The 23,041-nt window shown below is 37.8% G+C and overlaps 1 protein-coding gene across 1 annotated transcript in view; it reads left to right on the top strand.

Moving 5' to 3' along the window:
* Positions 1–292: 292 nt before the first annotated feature.
* Positions 293–23,041, top strand: part of ZRANB1 (zinc finger RANBP2-type containing 1) — a 45,092-nt gene continuing 22,343 nt past the window's right edge. Inside the window, exons 1-3 of the mRNA XM_065894458.1 lie at positions 293–333; positions 1,646–2,496; positions 22,531–22,718. Of these exons, the coding sequence (XP_065750530.1) occupies positions 293–333; positions 1,646–2,496; positions 22,531–22,718 (1,080 nt within the window). The remainder of the gene's footprint in view (positions 334–1,645; positions 2,497–22,530; positions 22,719–23,041) is intronic.

Here is a 23,041-nt window from a genome sequence, read left to right as displayed (position 1 = left end):
GTGTTAAATTAAAATTCTGAATATAGTAGTCCATTATTAAAATAAATGAGTAGGATTAAAATAGAGAATTTATTAAAATAAAGCCTTTTAAAAAAAATAAATACTTTTGGATAAAGTAACAGGCTTCAAGTGAAATTCAGTTTTGGTCTCCTTTACAGGAATAGCTATTCACAGTCATACAGAACCACTTATCACGTTTTGCAGTATCTCCTGAGGAAGTCAGAATCTGAGCCACCATGACGACTGAATCTTGTCTTTGGTCTGATTTATAAGCTGTATTTTTATTCTGACCATGTGCAAGGTGGAGGCTATAGCATGGAAACTAAAATCTTAGTAAGTGTGATTTTTATTTTAGCTATTAAATAGTAGCCTCTCTTAACAGTGAATTTGTCCTCTTAACAAAGTTTACACTATAAAAGGGGTGAGGACTTGGCAAGCAGGGACATAATACTAATAAAGTGAAAGATTTTGCTTTTCAGGTTCAGGAAAAATCCCTGAGAATGAGAAGGAGAAGCTTCTATTACTCTGCCTAGAATTTCTTTCACTTTTCTGGTTACAAATAGGTGGCAGGATGATACTAATTTAGTTGAGAAGGGATTTAAGAAAATGGAGAGGCTGGCTTTAGTGGCCAGTGTCTAAATTCAAGCTATTTAAAAAAAATTATTATTACATTTGCTGTGCAAGTTGCTTCATTTATAAATGATTGTCATTAAATTATAGTCTTCATTGTATTGCAGTGTTAGGAAGCCCAGTGTAGAATCCTAGGAGCCTCTTAAATAGTTAATATGTTTTTAATATGAATTGAATTTTGAGTATATTTTAAATATTGAATATTTTGAGTATAAATATTCAAAATTATATTGGAGCGATTATGCTAGTTGTTATGTCAGGGATGTTTCATCAGTTGATTGTCCCAAGTATAGGTGATGTGCAGTTTTCATGTTCTGCACTCTAGACAGAACAAGATTTTGAGGATATAGGCTATCAAGGAACTTTATCTCTGTTTCACAGTGTTACTTTGTTAATTGTAAGGATTACTACTTAACATCTTTCTTTCCTACCTGTGCTTATTAAGAGCAGTGGATAATTAGCACGTTTAGGCTGCTTTTCTCCCTTAGCAAGGATGATAGAATTGACTGTTTGATTTTCTGAATTCTTTAGTGAATCAAACATTGTGGTACTATACCTAGATAGCGTAATAATCTATGTTGCTCATAATTTGAGAATGGTTATGTGTTTAAGATACTTGGTTTGTGTTCTGTCCCTTCCCTTTGAATCTTTTAACTATTGGTTGTTTTTCTAAATTGATGGTGATGACCTGGCTGAGATTAAACATTTCTGTTAGAGGATTCCTGATTTAACCTCATTCCCTCTTAGAATAAACCTCCCTTTATCTTCTGCGTTTTCTCTTGCATTCCAAAGTACAGTTTCATTAAATCCCCAGGTCTAAGATTTTTCTTTGGGAACTTATGTCCAGTATCTCTCTGGAAATTTTAAGAAAAGGTAGTTGAGTGTGAAATGTTACATGCATCTTTTGAGAAATTGAGGTTTTATAAGTTGAAGGGTACTTTTATATTTTGGGCATGTTTTCAGGGGTGGGATTATGTAGTTATTGTTTTAATAACCATGTCCTAATTATTTATAGCTTCCTGCCTGACATAACTCACTTCAAGAAGTGCACAATGTCAGAACGTGGAATTAAGTGGGCTTGTGAATACTGTACGTATGAAAACTGGCCATCTGCAATCAAGTGTACTATGTGTCGTGCCCAAAGACCTAGTGGAACAATAATTACAGAAGATCCATTTAAAAGTGGTTCAAGTGATGTCGGTAGAGATTGGGATCCTTCCGGCACCGAAGGAGGAAGTAGTCCTTTGATATGTCCAGACTCCAGTGCAAGACCAAGGGTTAAGTCTTCGTACAGCATGGAAAATGCGAATAAATGGTCATGCCACATGTGCACATATTTGAACTGGCCACGAGCAATCAGATGCACTCAGTGTTTATCCCAGCGTAGGACCAGGAGTCCCACAGAATCTCCTCAATCCTCAGGATCTGGCTCAAGACCAGTTGCTTTTTCTGTTGACCCTTGCGAGGAATACAATGATAGAAATAAACTGAACACAAGGACCCAGCATTGGACTTGTTCTATTTGCACATATGAAAACTGGGCCAAAGCTAAAAAATGTGTTGTTTGCGATCATCCCAGACCTAATAATATTGAAGCAATCGAGTTGGCAGAGACGGAAGAGGCTTCTTCAATAATAAATGAGCAAGACAGAGCTCGATGGAGAGGAAGCTGTAGCAGTGGCAACAGCCAAAGAAGATCACCGCCGACTACGAAACGGGACTCTGAGATGAAAATGGATTTTCAGAGGATTGAGTTGGCTGGTGCTGTTGGCAGCAAGGAGGAACTTGAAGTGGACTTCAAGAAACTAAAGCAAATTAAAAACAGGATGAAAAAGACCGATTGGCTATTCCTCAATGCTTGTGTGGGTAAGTTTCTTCATTTTTTGAATGGGATGGGAAAAGATACTAAAAATGACATGAAAGATATAAGGAAGGTCAGTATTATTTAGTTCATTCAGCATGATAGCTATAATCCCAGTATGCATGCATAAGAATCTCTGTATTTGTGATCTTGTCATAACGTTGTCTTAAATTGCCTCCCATTTCATTGTGCATGTGTCTTTCCGTCATTAGAAAAACTTTTAAGTTATAGCAAAGATTTTTACATATCAGTAGTAAACCGTATACCTGGAGTTTAAAACTGCTACTCTATTTATTGTAACAAGATGTGACTGAGGAACACCAGCTGCTGCTTCAGAGTGTTTGTAAACAGTGTGAGCATCTTGTGATGATAGAAGCTTTAGTCAGATGTTAAAAATATCACAAAAATGTGTGACTCCAAGAAGTTGAACAAACATAATATTGACCTTGAAAATACTGATGTTAATTTAACATGAATGTCATGTAGTGAATATTTGCAAACTTTATGGAACTGATTTCACGTGGCCAGCTGATTCCATAGTTCAAATTATGAATTGTGTGTTTTGTGTTTTAGTGCTTTCCTAAGGAAATTCTGGATATTGGTCTCAGTCTCTGGCTCAGAGCTGTTCAGGGACAGAGACGTGTTGAGAGAGTAAGGTTTCCTCCAGTTATTGACCTTGTGAGTTAGTTATTCGTCATGTACTTCATAGAAGCAGTTGCTTGACTCCTGTGTATTTTTTTCCCTCCCCCTCTCTTTTTTTTGAATAGGTTAGCTATTTGAATTATGTGATTTAAATTATTTGGATGGGGTGCTTACTTTGACATTAAGTTTTGTAAAGAAAATTTTGAGTAACTACTAAAGTTAAATCTGTGTGGAACAATAGCTAAGCCTTCACCATGGCTTAGCTGTATATATATATTTTTTCAGTACTAATTTCTTTTGTTTATCACCCTGAATATAGCCCCAAGAATATGGAATACATAACTATATGAACCTGCAAGTCCTAAGAGTAGATTTCAAGAAATCTCAGTTTTTTAATTTTAGTTTTGTCCTGGCCAAAAAAAAAAAAGTCCCAGCTGATGAGCCCTTCTGAACACCAGACACAGCAGGCACTTAGTAACTGTTAGCTCCAGTGTCCTCCTGTCCTGAGGAGGAGGGATGAAAGCACACTGAGCTGTCTTCAGCCATCTGTGCTGTTCCATTACATCGCATTGATTTTTTTTTCTCTCCCCAAATTGAGGTACCACAGATGGTGTGAATGTCTTTTTTTTTTTTAAACCAGGAGCTACAAAAGGGTTTTATTTATTATGAATTTTAAAAAATTGAGGTCAAATTCACATAACATAAAATTCATCGTTTTGAAAATGAACAATTCAGTGGCATTTAGTGTATCCACAGTGTTGTACTACCACCACCTCTGTCTAGTTCTGAAACATTTTCATCACCCCAAAGGAAACTCTATACCCCTTTAAACAGTACTCCACGTTTTCTCCTCCCCCAAGTCCCTGGTAATCACCAGTCTGCTTTCTGTTTCAGTGGATATACCTATTCTGAATGTTCCACATAAATGGAATCTTACATTATGTGATCTTTTGTATCTAGGTGTGATTGTCCTTTAATTACCTGTATGCCTTTTGGAACACTCTTAAAATTATTTTTGCAGGCAGTAGCATACTATGTAAATGCTAACTACAAGGTGGTGTTATAGTACATGTAAATTTATAGATGGTAATGAACTACACTGCAGTGATTTTTAACCTCTTTTGGGGTCACTTTCTTCAAGTTAGTGTATCGTATGTTAAGAACTCTTGCTTTGAATTATTTTCTCCCCTTGACACACACGTTAGACCAATCAATATATCTTTGTCTTTATGGCTATTATTTCTTGTCTTTGTGACTATTGTGTCTTCTTGGTGCTGCCTTTATTTCTTTACCTATATCTACTTCTTTTGGATAACCATCCTTGTACCTCTTTGTATTCTTACAGCTGAACAAAAACTTCTCCCAGTAGGACCGATATTAAATTTGGTCTTATTTCATTTATAAAACAGTTTCTTTGTCATTAAATCCGCATTCCCACATACTCCAGAGTTTCTAGGTTCTTAGGGCCAAGGATTGATTGTAATTGGTTCTTGGTAATGTGGATTCTGTCTTTCCTATCAGCAAATATTTTTGACTATTTCACTGCATAATATGGTTCTCAACTGTTGTAGAAAGATTATGGCTCTGTCTTTATTGGGTAGTCATATCCTGATTTGTAAATATCCTTGAAATATGTTAAAAACTTTTAGTTGTTTACATTGTATTGGGTTAACGGAAGTCCACAAGTATTGAAAATTAATCATTTTTTTTTTTTGTTTTTTTGGCCACACTGTGCGGCGTGTGGGATCTTAGTTCCCCGATCAGGGATCGAACCCGCGCCCCCTGCAGTGGAAGGCGGAGTCTTAACCACTGGACCGCTGGGGAAGTCTCCGAAAAGTATTCTTTACTTCTCCCTTTCTACCTGTCTTTTGCTCTCCAGATTTCATTAGATATGGTATTTTATGGTTTATCGATGTTAGGCATTTAAGAAAACTGTCTTAGTGTTTGCTCTGGCAGCACATATACTTAAAAAATCATCTCCAAAGTACATACACTAAGTATAAAATGTATAATGTGCATAAAATTTATACTAAGTATAAAATGTGAGACTTTCCCATTTGAAATTGAAATAAAAAAAATCAACCTCAGCCTTGTACCTGGTAAAATGGGAATGAGGAAGATTCAGTATTGAGAAGGGTAAAGCTAAAGCTTCCACGGTATTAAGTAAGTATCTTTTACATGACTGTTGGGTATAAGTTTCACATAGGTCACATTATCTTACGTGATGAGAGGAAGTTGGGGACGTCCAACGTCCAACATTTTACTGGTGCCAAAACCTGACACCAGTAAAAATGGAATCTGGGAGTGGGAGTGAAATGGTAATGGCAGAGGTGTGAATTTAAATGTGCTGTTGTCTCTGGAGTGTCAGCAGTGTGGTGCCAGGTTATTTTCTGGGAGGTCATGTCAGTGCTAATCATGGTCTAACTTTCCCACTGGACAGATGATAATGTCTCTAGAGATAAAGTAGCACTACCTAACATACCGTTTTAGTTCTGCTGTTGTATTGAATCAGTTGCCCTTTAGAAGAACATTTAAATTTGTGATCCCAAGTTGATCCCTTGAAAAGTTACAGGGTCAGATAAGAATCTCAAATTAAATCTGTGTAATAACTTTTGTATGCCTGAGCCCTGGACTCTCATATCCAGTGGCCGCCTATACAACATCTTCTCTTGAATATGTAATATTTCAAACTCAGTGAGGCTAAAAAACTGAACTGGTCTCTCAAATCTGTTCTCTCACTCCCCCCATTTCAGTTGATGGCAAGTTCATCGTTTTATTTGCTGCGTCCAGAGCCTTGGTCATCCTTGGTTTTCTTCTTTTTCTCTTATACTCCATTCTCACTGGCTTTGTCTTCAAAATATACCCAGAATCTGGCCACCTCTCAGTACACTGGTCCAAGCCATGATCCCCTCTATGTCTGTGTCCTCCTTTACAAACTGTTCTCTGAATAGGAGCTACTCTTCTAAAACTTCGCTTAGAACCCTCCAGTGATTCTCGCTGTGTTGCTCAGAGTAAAAGCCAATTTTATAGGCTCTCTCTGCTTTTTCCCCACTTTTATACAAACAGACGTTTCCCTCTAAACTTATCTATTACTCTCAACCTCGCTCATTCACTCCTGCCCTCTAGCCACCTTTCTTGTCTGCAAATAAGCCTCAAGTTTTGTACTTGCTCTTTCTACTGCCCGGATTGCTTTCTCTAGATTGCAGGATTAGCTAATTTACTTCTTTCAGGTGTTTTCTCACATGTCACCTTCTCTGTGAGGCCTCAAATTTCAGCCCTGTCCTGTCCTCTCTTCCCCCAACTTTAATTTTCTTCACAACACTTGTTACCTCCTAATACACTTATTAGAAGTCACCTCATTTGTCTCTCTCTTGCTTAGAACTTAAGCTTTCTGAAGGCCAGGAATTTTGTCTGTTTTGTTCACAGCTGTTTGCTAGTACCTAAAACATTGCCTTATATATAGCAGGCATTGAAATTTTTGTTAATGAGTGAATAAACATTTGTGGAAACTGGAATTTGGACAAATAGACCTTCCAAAGACAAATAAACCTTTTTGCTTTTCTCCTAAATTTCTTAATTCTTTGCCTTCTTCCTAGCTTTCTGTACTTTTCACCTTACAGACTACCTGGAGCTCAACCCACTGGGAGCCAACTTGGCTTCTTCCTGTCAGGTGAAGACAGAGCAAGTAGGTCCCATAGGGTTTTATTGGAAAGAGTAGAGAGGCCTCAGTTTATCACTAGGCAGTCTGTGGATATGAAGAGTCTAAAGTCAGATTTCTTTATATTTAATTTCTCCGTCTTCCTGATGAATATTTGATAACTTGATGAATATATAAGGAAAAAAATCGTAGTGTTTTCTATACCTAGAGTCCTAAATCAAAGTTTTTACTTGAAAAGTTTTTATTCAGTTGTCATTGGACGTGTTGCTTCCTGTTTGGCATTTCGCCTTAAATAGCTGCATCTTTCTTCCATTTAGCTTGTCTAGTGATCCTGCTAACAAAGATGGGAAGGGTTTGAGATTGGGGGGCAGCGGGAGGGAGTGCTGTTGAAGGCGTAGGGGGAAAAGAATCATGCTCATATAACAAGTACATATTGAAACTGGAATTTTTATGCTGAAATGTTCAGTTAGCCCCATGGCAATGGCATTATAGAGAACATATGAATTAGTAACATCTCCATTGCTCCCAAGCTTCGGGGGGGCCTGCAGTATGTACTGGTTTACCGTGTTGAGAATCACTGACTTACGAGCTTAACCAGAATCTCATTATCAAGGAGCATGTTGAAATGAAGTCATGAGGATTGTAGTCGTATTACTGAGCAAGATTTTGATGGTCTAAAAATATATATGATTCTTAAAACGTAGGCAGTACATTAGAATTAACTTTTTCTTGCACGTGGTCTACAAAAATATTGTTATATTTGATCTTATGTTTCCCCCTTCTCATAACTGTTGAAAATTAATATTTGTGGCAGTTGTTTATTGATGCCAATTGTATTTTGGCCCCCTTACTGGAAAGCTGTATACAGTGTTATGTATAGGTGTCCACTCCAGAGTGTCAGATATAACTGTAGAAATATCTAAAACTTGCATGGTGTTAAACATGTCAGAATGTATTGATATTTGTTTATTTGGTTTCATTAACACGTTTTTCATTTTAACCAAAATTAGCAATGTATAGGCTTATTATATTTTAAAATGTTCTTTTCAATTTACTTTGGTATTGGTATTAAAAATCATGTATATGGGGCTTCCCTGGTGTCACAGTGGTTGAGAGTCCACCTGCCGATGCAGGGGACACGGGTTCGTGCCCCGGTCCAGGAAGATCCCACATGCCGCGGAGCGGCTGGGCCTGTGAGCCATGGCCGCTGAGCCTGCGCGTCCGGAGCCTGTGCTCCGCGATGGGAGAGGACACAACAGTGAGAGGCCCGCGTACCGCAAAAAAAAAAAAAAGATCATGTATATGGATGGTTTTTCTCAAGGAAGTAAGTTTTTAAGGTTGTATTAGTGTTACTTTTCTTCCTTTGGTGAAAAGGGTTCCCAGGCCCAGTTCCATCATATGTGTATGTGTGTGTGTGTGTCTGTGTGGTGGGGAGCTTCCTCATACCAACAGGCAATTCTCAGGCACCAGCAGGGTGACCGAGAATTCAGCTCAATTCTGACACTGTCTACCCAGAGGGAGAATCAGATTCCACATGTGAAGGGCTTAGCCCCACAAGACCTCCCTCCACTTCAGATGCCAGTCACAAGCCCAGGTTGTTAACCTGTACTTGTGACCAATTGGCTCTAAATCAGAGGTTCCCACGACCCCCCGCCTTGGGTTTGATTAGTTTGCTGGAACGCCCCACGAAACTCAGAGAAACAGTTTACTTACTAGGTTACTGGTTTATTATAAAAGGCTATGATAAAGGATACAGATGAACATCTAGATGGAAGGGATGTATAGAGGGCAAGGTTTGGAGAAAGGGCATGGAACTTCCATGATGCTCTTTCCAAGTGTGCCACTCTCCTCAAATCTCTGTGTGTTCACCAGCCTGAAAGCTCTCCAGACCCTGTCCTTTTGGGGTTTATGGAGGCCTCATTACATAGGCATTGTTGATTAAATCATTGGTCACTGGCGATCTCTGGCCTCTCTCCCCTCTCTGGAGGTCAGGGTGGCATAGTGGGTGGGACTGAAAGTCCCAACCCTCTAATCCCCTGGCAACCAGCTCCCACCCTGGGGGTGGGATCCAAAAGTCACCTTCCCTGAAGTGTTTTCAGGAGCTGAGGACCAGAAACCAGATACTATCCCATTACTTTTATCACTCAGGAGATTCTAAGGGTTTTGGGAAGCTGTGAGCCAGGAATTGTTCATGAAGATCAAACATATATATTTGGTCATCTGAATGACAGTTTTTCCTATATCACACTATTGCATCTAGAAAAATCTGTTGCAGTGTGTAATCGTCTACGCTGACTTTTTAAATTCCTAGTTTTGAGATATAGTGTCTGGTCAAATGAAAGGAGTGTTGTGCACTAACCCGAACAGAATCAAATTAGCGTCAATGGAAGAAAAAGTCGTAGAAGGTTAGTTTTTGAGAGGTAGTAGTACTGTGTACTGGAATGATAATAAGTTGATTTATACCAAGAAAACTACCACATCAAAACAAAACAAAAGGAAATTCTTGACATAAGACACAATGGTGATTTTATACATTTATTCAGATATCTTTGTGGCTGACGTTTTAACTCTAAAGGTAACTCAGGGCATATAAGTTATTGTAAAGAAAAAATTAGAAGAAACTTGTTTTCTAGTTCAGTAAGTACTCCTTTAGCCTTAAAAATTATTAATTTGCTCCACAGAGGTATTTTATTGATGACTTGTCAAAAAACACAAAACATTAGGTATCTTGAAAAATACAATATTAATGGTGAGGTAGTGTCCAAATTTGTATTTTTTACTTGCCCAGTACTTGACTTCCTTGTAGGCTCTTCTCCCCACCCCCTTTGGGTTTTCTCTGATTTACATGACTGATTTAAGTAGTGTGACAGGTAGAATATTGCACTCTGGCCCCGCAAAATGTCTAAATCCTAATCCCCAGAACCTATGAATTTGTTACTTTACTTGGCAAAAGGGATTTTGCAGATGTAATTAAGGGCCTTGAAATGGAGGGATTATCCCAGATTATCCGGGTGGGCCCAGTGTAATATGGGTCCTTAATCAGCAAAGGAGAGAGATGGGAGACTGAGATGTGACGGTGGAAAAGCAGAGGTTTTAGTGATGCGGGGGGCCCTTAGCTGAGGAATGTGGGCAACCTCTAGAAGCTGGAAAAGGCAAAACTACCTTAGAGCCTCCCTGTGGAGTGCACCTTGATTTTAGCCCAGTGAGACCCATGTGGAACTTCTGACCTCTCCCAAATTTTAAGATAAAAAATTTGTATTGCTTTAAGTCACTAAATTTGTAGTAATTTGTTTGAAGCAGCAATAGGAAATTAATACAAATAACATTAAAAAAATTACAAATAGCATCTTAATTTGACAATTTCAGAAAAATTTAACTTAACCTTCACTGGTTCTGTGACAAAACAAGAGTTGTCGTTTTGTTATTTTATACAATGGGAGAAGCTGAGGCGCAGAGAGGCTTACTGACTCAGTGTGATGTAGCCATGTTGTTATCCTTTTCTAGACAAAGGTGGTATATAGGTGTGTTTGTAAGTAAAAACTCACTTCTTTGTGTCTCTAGCCTTACACTACATTCATAGCAGCAATGGCCACCAAATGTATGTATGTGTATCGGGGGGGGGGGGGAAGGTGGGGGCAGATTCCCAAACCAAGCTATTCTCAGATTCTCCAGACACCAGGGCATTTTACAATTTAACTCAATTCTGACTCTACCTGGAAGTAGCATCAGATCCCACAGGTAAAGGGCTCAGTCCCACAGTACTGCCTCCCTTCCTCCCTACCCCCTTCACGTGCCAGTTGCTAGTCCAGGTTGTCAGCTGTGTTTCTGATTGTAGGCTATAAATCGTAGGTTCCCACAGTCACCTCCTTGGGTTCAAATAATTTGGTGGAACAGCTTTCAGAACCTGGGAAAACATTTTACTTACTAGATTACTGGTTTATTATAAAAGGATATGACCCAGGAACAGCCAGGTGGAAGAGGTGCATAGGGCAAGCTTTCCGTGTCCTCTCTTGGCCACTACTCTTGCAGCACCTCCACATGTTCACCAACCTGGAAGCTCTCCAAACCCCATGTTGGAGATTTTTATAGGAGCAAGATGGATTAAATCATTGGACATTGGTGATTGTTTGAACCTCAAGCCCCTCTCCTCTCCCAGGAGGTGAGGGTGGTGTGGGGCTGAAAGATACAACCTTCTAATCACTGGGTTTGTTCCCCTGGTAACCAGCCTCCATCCTTAGAGGTCTTCCAGAAGTTAACCTCATTAACATAAACTCAGAGGTGCTTGAAGGGGGCTTGCTATATGAGCAACAAAAGGCTCCTATTTATTTCATCTTTATCATTCTGGAGCTATTTAGGGACTGAGAACAAAACTAAATATTACAACAAAAGACACCCTTATGGCTCTTATATAGGAAATTCCAAGGGTTTTAGGAGGTATGTGCCAGGAACAGTAAATGAAGACCATATATTTCTTATTCACAGTGGTTTTTCTCGCTTGATATGGTTGAAAGGAATACTGTTACTGGAACTTTTGAATGATGTTTGATGCCTATGAATATTAATGTTTTCAGTCCTTTTTTCCAAGTCAACTAAATAAGTATGCCTATGTGAAGTTGATTGCTGTGTCCCAAGGTAATCTATCACTTGCTAATATTTCTCATCATTCCATAGCAAAGCCACATTATTTGGGCTTGATTTTTAGTATGGCATTTCTCTAGTATTTGTTCTGTTAGCTTTACTTGTGTTTGCTTATACTTGGTATACCTTAGCTGTTTGGACAATATTTTCCATCTTCAGAATTTTTCCTGCCCTGTAGAATTGCTTCATTTTAAGTTATGGTTGTATGCTGGGCCATTTTGTTTGATTATAAATTTGATTTTATATTGATACCAGACTGTTCTACTAAAAGATACTCCTATTTAGTGTCCCTTTTCCCTTCATATATTGTTTTACATATGAATGAATGTGGAGCCTGAAAGAAGTCTTCTTAGACTTTGACATTTAAAACCATCACACTTTTTTAAAACATTAAAAATAAATGGTTTGAGTTAAAATATTCTATTAAAAGCTTTTAATAGAATCCAAAATATATGTGGACTCCTGCAGCAAATCTTTGGCACTGCATCCATAAAAGGAAAGTAAGCTGCTAGAATGCTGGCAATGCCTTGTATGTCCTTGGTTAACTTTGTGTGATACTCTTACATGGGATGTGTGCGTTTAGCTATAAAAACTGCGGTGACTTTTCACTCCATACACATTCTTGGTTGTGAATCTCCTTCCTGTCCCAGGTAGTTGATATTACAGGTAATAGAATTATTTTTAGCACTGTGAAAGGAGTATTATCTTCAGCTAGTTCTGTCTTGTTTTCAAGTTTCAAAGGATTTCCTCTTGTGCTTTTGGAACTCTGGATTTAAAATAACATTTTATGTCATGATTTTTAAGTGAATTGTGGGAATTCTCAGCAGTGTAAGATTCTAATCTGTAGAGAATACACACACATTTTATTCCCCCTGGCCAGTTTAGTCTGGCTTTTCAAAGTGCTTCCTGACATCTGGGATATGAAAGAAGCTTCCAGGAATGAGTGTGTCAAGGCAAATGGATAGCAGTGGCAGAAATAGAGCCCCTGCACTATCCTTCTGGTTGCCTTTAGTCTGCCTGAGACATAATTCCTGGCTTTTAGAAATGATTGATTACACAGGCCTGCCAACTAATAATGTGCCTCCTAATGCTGAGAAAAGGAATATGTGTGGTGAGCCTCGATTGTATGACAGTGACATTTGAATATGCATCATTGAGTAAAGGCTTTCATTTTTTTAAAAGCACTATATTAAATGAACACATTGAATTATGGAATCCAAAAGTATCGTTTAAATATTAAGTATAAAAAGATGTATTTAGACTCCAGAGACCTTTACTGTTTACCATAAAGTAACTTTAACTTTAAACATTAATTAAACTATGCACAGGGTTATAAAAATCAAGCAGTTATAGAAGGAGTTTATAAAGAAAAGCAAGTGTCTTTTTCTTCCCTCCACCTTCAGTCCTTATCTGTGGAGGTAACCCCTGCTGTTCCCCATCAGCCTTTCATTCTGAGAAATTTCAAAACCAGTAGAGAAGTTACAAATATAATACATTGAACACCGAATGCTTTTGACCTAGGTTTTCTGATTGTTAGTACTTCGCCACATTTGCGAGCTCTATTTGTCTTTCTGTATGAGTTTTTCCTGAACTATTTGAGAGTTAGCTACAGATGTCATGACATTTTGCCCCTAAGTATTTCAGCCTTGTATTTTTATTTATTTTTTTTTTTTTGTGGTACGTGGGCCTCTCACTATTGTGGCCTCTCCCGTTGCGGAGCACAGGCTCCGGACGCGCAGGCTCAGCGGCCATGGCTCACGGGCCCAGCCCCAGCCGCTCCGCGGCATGTGGGATCTTCCCGGACCTGGGCACGAACCCGTGTCCCCTGCATCGGCAGGCGGACTCTCAACCACTGCGCCGCCACCAGGGAAGCCCGTAGCCTTGTATGTTTTAAAAACACATTTTCCCTACATATTCACACAATATAATTATCCAGAAACTCTAATATTGGAAGTCCATATTCAATTTCACCAATAGTTTCACTAATAGCTATTGCTCCAACCCCATTCCATCAAGGATAATCCGTTTTATTTAGTTGTTTTATCTGTTTAATCTCTTCTAATCTAAATAGTGCCTCAGGTGGGGTTTTTTTTTTTCCTGTTTACTCTTCATGTCATTAACATTTTCAGAGGCTAGGCCATTCGTTTTACAGAATAAGTCTCAATTTGGATGTGATTAGATGAAATTTAAACATTTACTTTTTCGTGGGAGGGAGGATATTACATAGGTGACGTTTGAAGCAGGACCTCTAATATCTCTGAGTAATGTCCTTTTATCCTTTTTTCCTTTTAAAAATTGTGGTAAAGCATACGTAACAAAATATGGCATCATAACTGCTTTTAAATGTACAGTTCAGTGGCTTTGGTACATTCACATTGTTGTGTAACCATCAATAACAACCATCTGTGTGCAGAACTTTTTCCACCTTGCAAAACTGAAACTGTATACAGTAACAGTAACACCCCAGTCCCCCTTTCCCAGCTCCTGGCCACCACCATTCTTTTTTCTGTCTCTGTGAATTTGACTACTCTGGGTACCTCATATAAGTGGAGTCATACGGTGGTGTTTGTCCTTTTGTGACCGGCTTATTTATTTCATTTAGTGTAATGTCTTCAAGGTTTATCCATGTTGTAACTGTCAGAATTTCCTTCCTTTTTTTAAGTGTGAATAATGTTCCATTTTATTTATATGCCACATTTTGTTTATCCATTCATCTGTTGATGGACATAGCAGTATTTCTTGTTTTATCAAATTTGGCATTATATACTGACTTCCTATAACAGTATATAAGGGTTTAATTTATTTTTAAATAATAAAAGCAGAGCATACTCATTGCAGAGTATGTCAGAGGTGAGAAGAGCTATGAAAAAATATAGTTTATAATATTACTATCTAGAGGAAATCTCATATTTGTATTTTCAGTTTTTTAATATTTATTTTTATGTAACGGAAATAATGTACATTCTTTTTTGTTGTTGAATTTTACATTTTGAAGTAATTAAAATATTTTCATCTTTAAAAAAATGAATGTGTAATATGACTTCGAGTTGCTGTACTTTAACATAGCCCTTATTATTGGCCTTTGGGTTATTTGAAAATTTTTTATTCTGATAGTGTTTTGATGAACAAAATCGTCAGCATTTCTAATGATTTTCTTAGGTTCCCAGAAATGGGGTAACAGGATCAAATGATGGAAACGTGTCAGAGGTATTTTGTGCATGTTGGTAAATTGCTGTGTGGAAGGACTGTACTGATTATATTCTCATCATCAGTGTAAGAGAGTACCTGTATAGCTGTATCTTTGCTGATGTTTGTTATTAATGGAGGCAAGCTATCTCATTTAATTAGTCATTTGTATTTTTTTCTGTGAATTGTTGATTTATGTCTTTTGTCCATTTTCCTTTGTGATTTTATCAAGTTGTATCAAGTCTATATGAATATAAATAATGTATATATTAAAGATATATACCAGACATATTTGCACATTTTCTTTACCTTTTTTTTGTGGGGAGAGTTATAACATTTTATCTTTGTTTTTCACAGTTTTTTGGATTGAACTAAGGATTAAAATATTTTTTACAGATAATTTCCGTTAATATGATTTATTAAATTCTTTCCCCATTGATTTGGGTGGTTCTGTCATATATAAAATGATTCTGCTTCATTTGTTTCAAGGCTCTTTAGTTAGTTTTTTTTTTTTTTTACATCAGTATCACACTTTTGCTTAAACAATTATGGCTTTATTAGATATCTTAAAATCTCAAAAGACAAATGTCCAACCTGCTCCACCCTCCACTTGCTTTTCAGAATTGTCTTCATTTTCACCTTTTATTTGTTTGTTCGTCCATTCATTTATGCATTCAGACGATCATTGAGTGTGCTTCCAAGCACCGGGAAAGAAGTCAGGGCTCTCAGTGAGCTTGTGGTCCAGTGAAGAAATAATTTAACAGGTCAATAATAGTGTGATAAGTTCAGGAGAGGAAGTATAGGGTGTTAGAGGAGGAGTATGTACCCTAATCTCATTTGGACATTTGGAGAGGGCTTTCAGGAAGAAATGACATCTAAGCCAAAACCTTAGAAGAGGGAAAAGAGTGCTTCTGTCAGAGGGAATTGCATTTGTTAAGACTCCAGAGGCAAGAGAGCATGGTCCATCCATTCAACTGAAAGAAGTCTATAGCGCTGGAGTATAGAATGGGAGCTGTGAGAAATAGCTGCAGGATAATGCTGGACCTTTCAAGGCCTGTTCATCTGGTTGAAGATTTTCGCTCTTAATGTAAGGGCAATGGTAAACATTTGGAAGGAGACTGCCTTAATCTGATTTGTGGTTTGGGAAGCTCACTCTGGTCATAGCCTAGAGACTAGATTGGGAGGGGGCAGCAGTGGAGGCAAGCAGACCTTTTAAGGAGGAAATTATAGCAATCCAGGTGAGAAAGAGTACGGCCTTACCTAAGGTGGAGGCAGTGGAAAATGGGGTAAGGGGGATGTATTTGAGAGAGACTTTAAAAAGATAGGATGGATAAAACCTGGAAGAATTGATATTGGGGCTGAGGGGAGAGTTAAGAAAGATGCCCAGGTTTTTTGTTTGGACACTTGGGTTGGATAGCAGTATCATTTTTTCCTAAATGTAGAAAACATGAAAATCAGTTTTAGACATGCCATAGTGAGGATTCTGATGGGTTGTTGGTATGGGCCTGAAACTCTGGGGAAACATCTACCATTCGGTGGTAGATCCATAGTTTTATGTGGATAGTTGTGGGGCCATGAGCATTGACGGAAGCTGTGGAACCTTCTCTTGCAGTAGCGCATTATAGGGACTTTCTTGGTTTGTGCTTCTACTTGGGGACCACGTCAAGATGCACTGACTTTTAAATATCTCTTCCAATTTGATGATTCTCTGTCTTAATTCTATTAGTATTTTTGGCTAGAAGAAGAGTTATATGGACATAATCTGAATAGTATAAAGTTATGTTGTGAGAGGTTTTCTTCTTTATCTGTCCGTCCCTTTTAAAAAGCTTATTTATCCTCTAATTTTCTCACTGGTAAAAGAGAGTGGCTAGACTATTCCGTTCCTCTTAGAAGGCCAATCTAAAATAGAATAATTCTAAAAGTCTAATATTTGCTTTCAAATTTGGCCAGGATAACTTGACAGATGAAATTTTTACCTGAAGTCAAAAACTTTTGGACTTGGTTTCAGTGCAGAATGTGGTTTTGACGTATACTATTTTATTTGACCAGAACCTCAGATTTTAAGAACTTTAATATCCCTTCAGTTGACTTTTTGGCAATATTTTAAGTAACCTTTCTGATTGTAACTCACATTCATCTTTAACCCATTAACACTGATCCTCATCTCTGATCACCTTCCCAAAGATAACTTTGTGACATGTTCCTTTATATCCTTCCATTGTGCTTTTAGCAGTAATTCTTCCTGCATGGCAAGATCTTCTTTCTTATGAATGTACTCTATCAATTCAGGTATTTTTTTTCATGACTTTGGGGATTTATATTTTCACAGCAGTTTGGTTGTTAACAATCTGATCAAAGATTTAAGGAGGTAAGAGCACCAAAGTATAAGCTGCATTTGGCATAGTTTGTCATGGTTAATAATAGAACATTTAAAGGCCTTATTTAGAGATTATTTTGACTTCCCTATAATTTGAGTTTTTAATTTTTCTGAAGAGGATATTTTCAGGAGTTTCCTGGTGGCCTGGTGGTTAGGATTCTGGGCTTTCACTGCTTTCAATCCCTGGTTGGGGAACTGAGATCCTGCAAGCCGCACGGTGTGGCAATCAATCAGTCAATCAATAAATGTTTTCATAATGGAGTAAGTTTATTGAATGAATTGAATAGAAACCCATCGTGATAAAGCATAGATTAGATTAAGAATTTATTTCCAATTTGTGGTTTTCATCTCTTGGTTTTTTTGAAAAGATTGTTGTTCAGTAGCACTATTCTAGGAATAGAAATGGTAGATTTTAACTTGTTGCCTTTGGTTATTATGTAAAAAATGCATCTGGGAAGTGATTTGTTTGGTCTGCTCAAACTACTTTTGGGATTGCCATAGCTTGTGTCTACTTAAGATACATTTAAAAATATTGAGGTCATTTTATTTAAAAAGAAGGTCATGTTTGAGTATTGAAAGAGATTGCTGTGTCTGTCTAAGCCAAGTTTGTCTTTGAACTATAGCCAAATGGTTAGGAGTATGAAGAAAAAGTATAACTGGGTGGTATAGTTTCCTTTTTAATATGCAAAGACAGTTAAGTGAATTAAACTCTGAATAGAGGAAAACTACCCAGACCTCGTAGCCACCACATCTGCATCTTTCTACTGACCATGGTAAAGGACATTCTGAACATTACCACTTAAAACTAACTTTTCTCTTTAAGGGCTCCTGAAATTGTGCCAGCTGACTCCAAGTCCACCCTGACCCCACAGCATAAACCATGCTGTGATGTCACAGCTACCATAGAACTCCAGGGTAGTGTTGAGCTGGCCCATGTGGGCTCAGGTAAGTCCTGGCTTTTTTTTTACCATTTGGCATTCTTTTCAAAGTTAGTTACCATTATGGTTTTATGTCAAAAGAAACAAGGCAAAACTTTGAAAACGGTGCCATATATGGGGGAAAAAATAAGTCTGTTTTCTAAACATCTATGAGCCAGCTCCATATTCTAACCAACGGAGTTCCATAGTAGCTGTGAAGTGTCCCCAGTGAGTTGTGACCCGTGACTTCAAAATATGTTAAATTCTACTCCTGGCCCAGCTTACAGAACAAGATGAGCTTTTTTTTTTTTTTTTTTTTTTTTTAATAATTTCACTTACTCTCAGGTCTTTATGCTTTTAAAGTATATTAACTTTCCTTTATCTGTAATTATGCACCACCACTTAGCTAGCTGTGTAGTTCACTCAATTTTGAATGTATATTGATACAGCACGTTAGTTTTATAAAGTTAATCTTCTTAAGAGTGCCTTCAGCTGTCTTTTTTTTTTTTAAGCAGGGGGCACTTGGTTTATTTATCTTCTTGAGAATCTATTTTGAATCTCAAATAACATCCTACAGCTTGGCTTGGGTTGTTATTTTTAAATTTATTTATTTGTTTATGGCTGTGTTGGGTCTTCGTTTCTGTGCGAGGGCTTTCTCTAGTTGTGGCAAGCGGGGGCCACTCTTCATCGTGGTGCGTGGGCCTCTCACTATCGCGGCCTCTCTTGTTAAGGAGCACAGGCTCCAGACGCGCAGGCTCAGTAGTTGTGGCTCACGGGCCTAGTTGCTCCGCGGCATGTGGGATCTTCCCAGACCAGGGCTCGAACCCATGTCCCCTGCATTAGCAGGCAGATTCTCAACCACTGCGCCACCAGGGAAGCCCTCAACTGTCTTTTTAATTTGCCTTCATAACATGGAAGAGGAAGGGACAGAACATGTAATATTTAACGTTTGTTAAATTTTCAAAACAACATATTAAGATGCTTTAGTTACTCTTGGAGATAGTGTGATATGTCAGTGACCTAGAAATCATGTGTACATCACCTCTTTCTCTTCTGCTGGAACTTTCCTGCTTTTTCCTGATCTTTGTTACTTTAAGTGAGGTTTTACCACTTAGATTTATTTACTGTATTTTCCTACCTACCAACTCTTTTACTTTTTTCGGCTTTCCGTTTTATTCCGTAATCTTAAAAGGTGGTAAAAACGTAATGTTATGTGAAGAACTCAAAGACATTTTCTAAGTTGTTTTGCATATAATCTGATGCTTCCCCACCCCCCCCACCCCCAAGTAGAAAACATGTGGTAGCTAAAACTTAAATTATCTCAGTATAGGCCACATTCTTTAGACACCATGTTTACAGTGAAAACCCATCTGTGAAGAAACTTTAATCACTGGCTCCTCTTGAGCAGTGTGTAATAGAGATACAACAAAAATTAGGACAGTTCATTGACATTCTCATGAAATTTGATTTGTAATAAATTTACTCATCTTTGTAGCCAAAAACTCACCAGTAACTGAAACTGTGAGCTCTAAATTATGGTTAGTGAAAAGAATGGAATTATATATTCCCAAACATTAGACAATAAAATAGTTTTCTTTTAAATATTATTTTGTCCCTATACTTAAATTTGTGTTTTTCATGTTCTGGAAAGTTTGGAGGTTTTTTATGCTGTGATGAATAGAGAACAGAATCTATTCTGTTCTCTATTCTGTTCACCCTCCTGTGTATGTTCCATGCTAGTCGGGGCAGGATTCCCTATTTGCAGTTTAGTGCAGAGCTTGTGGTCAGGGGAGATAATTGTTTTTTATGTCTTGGATTAGGCCAAATAGAAGTCCAGTTTGTGTGTGTATATGTCAGCTTTATTGAGATACAATTCACATACCATGCAGTTCATCATTTGAAGTTCTGTTTTTATTAAAAACGTTTAGTTTGAAGGCAGACTGTAAATGATAATTCCAAAGCACAGTTGCTGACTTTGTTGTGCTGTTTGGTCTGTAATCCTCCCCACCTTCGGCTAGCTAATTAGTTTCTAATTACAGAAATCCTTCAGAAACATTAGAGAGGAAATGAATTCTTAAGCAAGTATTTCTAAGATGAGATTCTTTCAGACATCAGCTATTTGATGAGTTAGCTAAAAATAGTGAAGACAGTGATTTAAAAGATCTCCCCTTCCTCCAACCAAAAGAACAAAGTTAGTTGACGTTTACCTTTAGACTACTTCATCTTTGTCTTTGGGAAACAAAAAAATATATGTGTGTATTTACACGCACACGCATATACATGTACTGTGCAGGTCTTCCTCTTTATCTTTTCAGGTAAATCAGACCTTTTGGTCCTTGTGTTGCTTTTGGAAGTGCCTAGAACATTTCTTACATCATACAAAGAAATTTTATAAATACATATTTTTAGGTTGAAGCTAAGAACTGTAAAAGGTGTGGTGATACTGCACACACCTAGAAATAGTTATTAATAGCTTTGATAGAACTGAAGTGAACAATAGTTGCCTTCATAAGGAAATATATACACACAAAAGGAAATGGAGTAGGGCATGTTCAGTTTGAAAAAAATATACAGCATTAAACTATTCAAAAAGTTATGAGCTCTACTAGATTATTCTCATCTGTTCATTAAAACAAGTTAAGCAGATTTTAGATTTGTGTGTCTGTTCTTCAGGTTTGCCCTTTTGAGAAGGTTCACCTACCCTTGTCTCATGCCAACTATATTACATTTTAGCCTTGGTGATTTCTCCAGGGCACTAAGCCTTGTAAGGGTGTGTTGAAGTCCTTTATGTATTGCAGTGGGGGCTATAGCTGTCCTTAGGTGTTTATATTGAGGAATGTATTAACCTACGTTGCTGTGAAAATAAAAATTTCTATAAGGTATTCTCATTTGAAATCATGGATTGTTAACCTGAAAAATATATGTTTCAGGGGGAGGGGGTCATTTTTCTGGCGAGAGGATCTAGTTTTGCAGAAGGGATCTTTCATCCCAGAGTTGGAAAACTTGGAAGCTGGCTTTTTGTGGCTCACAAATGTGATGAAGGACTGTTTTGAGTATAGGAATCATGTTTTTACTGTGTTTATGTTTCTCACAGTGCCCAGCATATTGCTTTATGTGTCATGGGCATTCGGTGAATGTGGAAATTATCATTTTAAAGCTTTGTTATTTTTAATAACAGGGGAACTTGTTGCATTGTACCGATCTGTAATAATCTAAGGAATAGGTCTCATTTATCTAATTCCTAAGTCAAGATAGCAGTTGAAAATGCTTTTTTTAAAGTACCCTAAGAATATTTCTAGCTAGTAGTAGCATTTTATGTAACAAATTTTTCTTGATGTAATTTAGGAAACAAACTTATTTAGTCCTACAGTCTTGTGTGTGTGTGTGTGTGTGTGTGTGTTTAATACTATTTGTGGTAAATTTGAAGCTAACCTACACCTTCATTTTTTGCCAAGGCTCTTTATTATCCATAGATGTACTGTACTGCTTAGTAAATAGGATTTTTGTCATTACCTAACATTAATTTGTGTTAAGAATAATAGCATGGTTCAGTGGGAATGGAAAGTTCTTTATAGATTTGGAAAAATTGATACTTGTTTTGTATCTCTACTCCCCAACTGGTTTATAGTGTTTTATTTTAGCCTGTTTCTGTTCAGAATCATCTAGCTCAAGTTTTACTATATTAATAATTCTTAATGGGTGTAAGGAAGACTTGGCTAAGAGAAATTCTGAAATCAAAATATTGCTAACTTTTACTTACATTAAAAATAGTTTTGACTGCTCTAAGTCGTCTCCAAGCTAACAAAACAGTAGTGTGGAAGGCTCAGCATTTGTTTTGATCCAGCTTTAAAAGGGCAGCATAGGGAATTCCCTGGCAGTCCAGTGGTTAGGACTTGGTGCTTTCACTGCTGTGGGCCTGGGTTTGACCCCTGGTCCAGGAACTAAGATACCGCAAAGCTGCCCAGTGCGCCAAAAAAAAAAAAAGGCAAAATAAAGGGCAAAAGCAGCCCAACACCAACGAGAAGCACATCCCTGTCTCCTTGGTTTCTGCAGAGCCAGGACCAGAACAGGAACTTAGTGTCTTTTGTGAAGTCTAGTTATTCACACTAGATTGTTGATCTTTGATCCAATTAATATATTCTAATAATTTCTCTAAACATTACCAGAGCATGGAACCAGCACTAATGTGATGGTAAGTGCCTAACTAGGCAGTTCTAATTCTGGAAGGAAATTAAAGGGAAAGGAATACACTATAATTTTCCTTATATATATATATTTTTTTTTCTTTTTTTTTTTTGCGGTACACGTACCTCTCACTGTTGTGGCCTCTCCCCTTGTGGAGTGCAGGCTCAGTGGCCATGGCTCACGGGCCCAGCCGCTCCCCGGCATGTGGGATCCTCCCGGACCGGGGCACAAACCCGTGTCCCCTGCATCGGCAGGCGGACTCTCAACCACTGCGCCACCAGGGAAGCCCAATTTTCCTTATATTCTGTAGGACATTTAAATGATGCCCCGGGATCCAGGAAGCACAGAGAATCAGAGTTTAGAGTGAATGCTACAGGTTTATGCTTTTTGAAGAAAAATAAAATTGAACTTTTTTCTGTCTTGATGCTTGTTTTAGGGGTTGTAGAAGGTGATTTAGCTGCTATAGAAGCATACAAATCATCAGGAGGGGACATTGCCCGTCAGCTCACTGCAGATGAAGTACGCTTGCTGAACCGTCCTTCGGCTTTCGATGTTGGCTATACTCTGGTACATCTGGCTATACGTTTTCAGAGGCAGGATATGCTAGCAATATTGCTTACAGAGGTGAGTGTGACATTTTGATTAAACATTCTTTTATATGAAGGAAATGTGTTCTTTAGTTTTCATTTTTGATGTTATAATGTTTCTCAGTTCTTAAATGTTTTAGATTCAATCTTCTCTCTTCTTTTAAAAATGACATTAAACTTAGACTTTGAGAGAAGTAAATAATTTTTAAGGATATGTGTTTTTAAAACAGGACATTTTGCTACAATATTTGAGTCATATGTTTGATTTAAAAAAAACTGGGATGTATCTGTCATTCATCCAACTAACATTTATTGAGTACCTACTACGTGCCAGGCACTGTGCGTAAAAGGGCTATAATT

This window comes from Phocoena phocoena, chromosome 16, assembly GCF_963924675.1.
Source record: "Phocoena phocoena chromosome 16, mPhoPho1.1, whole genome shotgun sequence".
NCBI lineage: Eukaryota > Metazoa > Chordata > Mammalia > Artiodactyla > Phocoenidae > Phocoena > Phocoena phocoena.
Note: the sequence above shows the minus strand (reverse complement) of the source record. Positions and strands in the feature narration are given on the sequence as shown.